The 7,247-nt window shown below is 43.1% G+C and overlaps 1 protein-coding gene across 2 annotated transcripts in view; it reads left to right on the top strand.

The window, feature by feature from the left end:
* The first annotated feature begins 254 nt into the window (after positions 1 to 254).
* The window catches only part of trim9 (tripartite motif containing 9), a 28,837-nt gene continuing 21,844 nt past the window's right edge, over positions 255 to 7,247 (top strand). For both annotated transcript variants that reach the window (XM_029258271.1, XM_029258270.1), the window contains exon 1: positions 255 to 1,182. In XM_029258271.1, coding sequence (XP_029114104.1) covers positions 340 to 1,182 — 843 coding nt within the window. In that variant the 5' untranslated portion in view covers positions 255 to 339. The remainder of the gene's footprint in view (positions 1,183 to 7,247) is intronic.

Below are 7,247 nucleotides of genomic sequence, written 5' to 3'. Positions count from 1 at the left end.
CGGAAGGAAACTAACTTTGAATTCTGATTTCATTCTATTGGACCAACTTCGGTCTTGCCGTATTAGCGCTGCAGTGTCATTCAACCAATTACTGCGAAATGAACCGACAGTTAGATTGTCCAATGGGAGCTTGCAAATGAGCGATACGTTCAATGGGATTCGTGTGTGGGCGGGACTTTTTCCAAAGCATGTTAGGTTGTGTCAAATAAATTACCGGTCTGTCGCCGGCGCAATTGCATTCGAGTGGAGTCTGAGTCTGTGGCAGCCGAAGTTGCGCGCTGCCCACCTACCGTCGATCTGGTTACCAAAAGGAGAGAGCTGTCTCTGAAAACCTTCACCATGGAAGAAATGGAAGAAGAATTAAAATGTCCGGTGTGCGGATCCTTTTTCAGAGAGCCGATCATCCTGCCGTGCTCTCACAACATCTGCCTGGCTTGTGCTCGGAATATTTTAGTGCAGACGCCTGATGCCGAATCTCCGCAGAGCAGCCGGGCGTCCGGCTCGGCGGTCTCTGACTATGACTACCTCGACTTGGACAAAATGAGCTTGTACAGTGAGGCCGACAGTGGTTATGGCTCGTACGGGGGCTTCGCTAGTGCCCCGACCACCCCTTGCCAGAAGTCCCCGAACGGGGTGCGGGTTTTTCCCCCTGCCGTCCCTCATCCCCCTCCTCCCCAGCACCACCACCTGCTTCCACATCCCGGCTGCTTACCACCTATCCCGCGCAACTCCTCTATAACCTGCCCGCAATGCCATCGCAGTCTCATCCTCGACGACCGGGGGCTCCGCGGTTTCCCCAAGAACCGGGTGCTGGAAGGGGTGGTCGACCGGTACCAGCAGAGCAAAGCGGCCGCGCTCAAGTGCCAGCTGTGCGAGAAGAGCCCCAAAGAGGCCACGGTGATGTGCGAGCAGTGCGACGTGTTCTACTGCGACCCGTGCCGCCTGCGGTGCCACCCGCCGCGCGGGCCCCTCGCCAAGCACAGGCTCGTGCCACCCGCGCAGGGCCGGATCAGCCGGCGCGCGAGTCCCCGGAAGATCTCCACCTGCACGGAGCACGAGCTGGAGAACCTGAGCATGTACTGCGTGCAGTGTAAGACCCCGGTGTGTTACCAGTGTCTGGAGGAGGGCAGGCACTCCACGCACGAGGTGAAGGCGCTCGGAGCCATGTGGAAACTCCACAAGGTAAAAATTAAAAAAGGGAAAAAAAAAAAAAAATTGACATACACTGACTGCTAACGCGTTCGGAAGGCTCTTAATTATTTTACTCTTTCGCTGTGTGTCACCCGCGTGTGCGCGCGACAGCTTCGCCGGGAACTGTATTGCCATTATGCTCTTCTCGTTATTAAGTTCAACAGTAAATTACTTCATTTCTTTCGTCAGTTTGTTAGCTTCGATTTTAACACTTGTGTGTCGTAGCAATTACAGGTGACCGAAAACCGTTTCGAGATTAAATTTAAATATATAATCTGTCATTTTTTGTACAGTACACACAGTGACAGGCCCTGACTAAAAACTTATTTAATAAGGTGTCCGTTGAGTCAAGGTTATGAGATCTTGGACCCCTTGTTGTGTGTGTGTGTGTGTGTGTGTGTGTGTGTGTGTGTGTGAAGTTCTAACGGGACTTGTTCGTGTTACTGTGACATCTCTCTCACGTGACGGTGAAGCGCCAAATCCAGCAGCCCGCTCTCTTCCCTCAGGCAATTTCTTGTGAGAAGTGGAGGGAGTAAAATGACAAACTCGCAAAGCTACCTTTTGAATCTATTCGGTAATAATCATGTATCTTACCACGCTCGAGCTCCCTTTTTGAAAATGCTCCCCATATTTTACCGTCCGGACCGAAGGCTCTCCTGTGAAGGAGGTCCCTGATCTTACTGAAGCTTCCCATGTCAAGAATGACCCTGACGGTCCCTGATTTTTTACAGGAGGCTTCTGTGTAAAGAAGGCTTTTTTTTTCTTCTTCTTCTTCTTCTTCTTCTTCTTTTAAATGGAAGATGACCGTATGCCGGTCCCCTCGTTGTACCTTTATGCAGGACCCTCTGCTAAAATCTTCAGCAGGAAGTCCCGGTGCCTCTCAGCTCCAAGGTTCTGGGTTCCAAGCCACCTCATTCTGTGCAAAGTTTGTATGTTCTCCACATCTTCATGTAGCTTTCCTCTGGGTGCACTGATTTTCTCCTACAGTCCAAAGATCTGCGTGCGTGTGTGAGAGGTGAGGTGAATTGGTAGTTATATTGACCTTAGTGTATCTGTGACTGAAGGAGCATGTGTGTGTATAATATATCTGCAAAGGACAAGCATTCCATCCAGGGGGTCCTCTACCTCCCATACTTTGTTTCCAGGCTTTAGACCACCATGAGTGTGCAGTGGAAAAGCTGTTCCATCTGATGGATGGATGTTACTTGAGCAAGTTAATTAAGCTATACTGTTTCTAATATGTATATGCTGCCAAACAATACTCAATTAGTGAAACATTTTGTTCCCTTAAGTATTTTTTTCCAGAAAGGAAAATCATATTTTAGGCGGGAGTTGTCACAAATATCTAAGACATTTGGCCGTGTGCTTATTTGTTAGAGCTGACTTGTAGTGCTACAAGGTGCCGGACAGTGACAGTCCAGCATGAAGGGTTGTGTTGCAGACAACACGTGATCAACCGGAGGCTTGATTACACACCATAATTTTAATGAAAGCTAAACAAGGTTAGAGCTCCAATTTTTAAGGCAAAATCAAGCTCTTACAAATGATTACTTTCACAGTGATGTAGTGAGAGATGAGAAACATAGAGGACATCGATACATTTTGGTAATTGTATCACAAACCTCAGTCATGTGATTTGGTGCATTATAGCATGATGTCATCTCTTCTGTTGTGTGACCTGCTGGATTTTGGTGCCCTTAGAAGAGATACAGATGTAAAGAGGTTTGTTTATTCATGGCCGTGAGAAACTGTTCAAAAGTCATCCCAAGGAGCCCGGAGCTCTTTCATTTCCTTTGAGAAGCCCGCTGAATCTGGCTGGAGAGAGTTGGAAGGTCGAGGACCTTTCTTCAGGCGAGGAGCTGCATTGGTGTTGAAGAGACTTCTACACAGCTTAGGATCAGAGAGTACAGTGACACAAAAATTACAATCAGTAAAAACTGGAATACAGCTGTTTTGAACAGGTGACTCATTTAAAAAAAATTACCGGAAGTAATTTTTCATTCAGCTGTCCTATATTCCCTACATTCTTGACTTTGCATTAATTTCATTGTGACTTCAAAGATTCATATTAAACAGGACATACAAGCAATAGTTCACCTTCAACATGTAAAATGTTTTCTTTTAAGTATAGACCTGTGCCAGCAGAAACAGATATAGCTATTAAGAGTAGTGTGTGTGTGTGAGACAGAGGGCTTGAGGTGCACATCTAAGGGTAAATTGGGCTCCATTTTGTACACAACTGATCTTTTCCTACACTGCTTTCAATTTTCAGTGCGTCGTTACGGTGTTTCAGTAGCGGCCGTTGGTGTTATACCTATAGTAATTCTCTGTTCTGACCTTACTTCTACACCAGGGCAACACTTAAGACTGGTGCTGCTCTTTTATTTCGGAAGACTGCTAGACTACATCATAAATTTATGTGGAGATGAATTTATGACTTTGGGTTAGAGTTTTGATGTATTTTTTAAGTTTGTCCATAAATATTTTTGTGCTTCAATTTTATTACCTACAAACTATATTTCTTTTAAAATACTCATACTCCTTTGATCTAAGATAAAAAGTTCAGAGAAGGTGGTGCAGAGGCTGAACGGACTGACACTTTGAGGTCAGAGTGGCAATTGGGCAGCTGCCTTACAACCCCAGAAAACATTCCTGTGGCTGAGTATTGGCTTCCTGGGGGCAAAGTGAAAACTTTTGACCCTGTGCCTCAAATTATATATAGAAGGACAAACAACTGCCAGACACCATGTGTTTAATTTCCAAATCACTTGCACACATTTAAAATTGAGATAGAAACAGTGCATCTCCTTAGTATATAGGAAAAGGATCCTTGTAAAATCCTAAGTGATTAGAGTGGTTTCTCAAGCCATCTTGGTAATGCAATACGAGCATATTAACTGCTCCAGCAAGACTGATACTTTGAATGCTGGATGAGGCATTCTTAAGCACATTTTTATTATGAAACATTTAGGGACTAAAATCAGTACCAAAATTAAAGCAGCAGAGCTGTATCTTATTTGTCATGTACCAAAGAAACACAACAGGAGTGAGTAGATGCCTTTGTATAAATAATATTAAAGAAATATTATTTTTTCGTGAGGGGGGCGCGGTGGCGCAGTGGGTTGGACCACAGTCCTGCTCTCTGGTGGGTCTGGGGTTCGAGTCCCGCTTGGGTTGCCTTGCGGCGGACTGGCGTCCCGTCCTGGGTGTGTCCCCCTCCGGCCTTACGCCCTGTGTTACCGGGTGGGCTCCGGTTCCCCGTGACCCCGTAAGGGACAAGCGGTTCTGATAATGTGTGTGTGTGTGTGTGTGTGTGTGTGTGTGTGTGTGTGTGTGTGTGTATTATTTTTTCCACTGTTCACCATTGCATGACCATTATTAAATACTCATTATATTCCTAACTATTCCTACTGTTTTTATTATTCTTTTGCAAATAAAGAATAGTTTTGATCTTTTAAACATGACTACGGAAGCAAACCATTCTGTTAGTAAAGCGTTTCACATGATGGGAAAAAAAAAAAAAAATGAATGAGGAAATCTAATCAATAGTTGAAGAGCAAAATATGGTAGTTAATTATGAATGATACTGCAGGGCAGTCAGATTCAGCTGTAGGCTTCAGAAATGTTCCATGTTTGAGCTCCTCTTAGGTTCAGTGCAGTGTACTGATAAGAGTCCCTGATGGTTTTCTGTGATTCTTGAGAATTTTGAGGTCTCATGCTGTCAGAGAAGTTTTGGATAGGCAGTGGCACACACCCCAAACTGAATACTGACAGGGGACAGTGTCCTGTTCAATATACCACATGTCCAATGTCCTTCCACTTTGTAATTTAAGATGAAGGTACATAAAATGATCACCCTCCTTCTGTGGCAGGTGAAAAAAATTCATTAAGTAATTACAGAGTGAACACTGCCTAGGGCTGGCTGTGGCAGCAGGTACTGAACTCCCATGTGCACAAAATGCTATAAAAATGATGAATACCTTCAACTGGAAAGCAAGACTACCTACAAAGAGGTGAAGAAAAAGATACTCCAATCAACATCCTACTGTTTCTGATTGACTTAAAATTGTCCATTATCAGGAAAACAGTGCTATATCTCATTTAATACAGTAGTTGTATTACTGCTAAATGAATAAATGTATTTAGAATACAAATAGCCATAGTGTTGTATGTCTTTTAAAAGACCAACAGTGAATTGCAAACTCAGGATCATTTATATGTCACCTTTGATATAGTTTGCAGCTTAACTTGTAGCTTTATCTAAAACTTACAGCATTTGACCTGTTTGGATATTTAAGTATTTTGCAGGAGCAGCAGGAAAGGTTGAGCCACCAACCTCTTGGTTTCAGCTTCAAGAACTTGAGCATTGCACTGGCCACATGAATGTCTGCATTCTGAAACACATGTATGTTGTATATTCAGTGAAGTCCAACAGCCAGTGCATTTTTTTTCATCAGTTTGAACTATAGTCCATTTTGGGCTCACAAGCTGTAACATCACATATTTACATTTATCTGACACTTTTTTCCAAAGCGACTTATAGCATTAATCTACTTACAATTATTTACCCATTTATACAGCTGTAGTAGAGTAGATGCTTTGCTCATGGGTATTACAGCCGGAAGTGAGATTCCAACTTGCAACCTTTGGCTCTAAATGCAGCAGCTCTATCCACTGTGCTACCAACTGTCCCTGACCTATTTCATACAGGGTCAAATGTTTACTCCACAATGACAGGTTATTGGCGGATACTTATTAAATTGAAGAATGAGTACATTTATGGACAGCTGCAGAAACTTTTTGTCAGTAATTTAATACCACTTAGCGCGCACTGTTACTGTGACAGACTATAAGAAACAAGTAATTGCTTATTGTGATATATAAATCTGGAGGGATTTCACATGCAAATTCCTCATTAAATAATCACTGTTTATTTTTTCCATGCACAACAGTAATACACAAACATGCATGGCTGCATTTCTGCTACCCAGAATATCCTGCAGAGCTTTGAACGTGCACGTCACTAAATGAGTAACGTGGTAGTATGCACACAACATTAACATCAGTCTTAAAGATTAATTGTAGAATGAACAAGTGAACAAATCCAAACTGATTTCCCGATGATATTTGTTCTGGAGTCTGTTATTTTGCAAAATGCTAATATACTGTTTAATATCTATTATGAGGTTACCGCTGTAGCCTCTGTGTACCCCCTTCTTAGGACTGGCTCAAGTGTTCTATTTAGGGCTTCATCATCAGGGTCATCGGCAGTGATTCTGTGAAGGTGCTTTCCTGTTCCTTGTGCAGCGTCTCTCCTGGGCTTTGTTCTGCAGCATGCAGATGTTTGCTTTCGATGTCAGATTCTCTCAAATTGAATCACAGTCAGTTTTGTTGTTGACCCCGGGGCTCACTATCGCCTGTCTCTGAGGGGTGGGGATGAATCGTAAACCAGTATTAAAGGCATGTTTTTTTTGGAGCTGCATGTTTGAAGGAGGAGGTTACCGACATCCTTGCTTCCATAGCAACCGAGTGCCAAGAGAACTGAGGAGGGGATTCCTGGTGGGAATTTCTTTTTGTCTCACAGCATGCGTACCCGTTTTTAGAAGAAGCTGTCAATGGGCTGTAATGACAGAAGAGGATGGGGCATGGGTGATCACTGATGAAGAAATGGTTCGTTTCCCATGCTTCCTCTGTTTCCATACATGCTGGCAAAATTTAATTCTGCAACATTTGAAACTGTGAATCCAGCATGTCTTATTTTGGTCTCTTAAGGCAGACAGACAGTATAAAACATCAATATCATATTTAAAAATGACTTGGACTGAACAAACACTGTGCTTTTCTGTCTTAGCTGCTTTACAGGCCTTCTTATTTACAGTGTGTATACTGTTACCATAGACTCATTGTTCTGTATATATTCCTGTGGAATAAGTAAAATATTTCCCATTATAAAATTCTTCACAGATGAGTTACTCTGTAGAACAGTGGGAATCTGCTAAATTGAATCTGTGTCAGTGTCCATTTGTTTGGTTTTAACTAAGACAAGGTTAATTGTG

Source organism: Scleropages formosus, chromosome 15 (assembly GCF_900964775.1).
Source record: "Scleropages formosus chromosome 15, fSclFor1.1, whole genome shotgun sequence".
Lineage (NCBI taxonomy): Eukaryota > Metazoa > Chordata > Actinopteri > Osteoglossiformes > Osteoglossidae > Scleropages > Scleropages formosus.
This window is presented reverse-complemented; position numbering and strand designations above follow the sequence as displayed.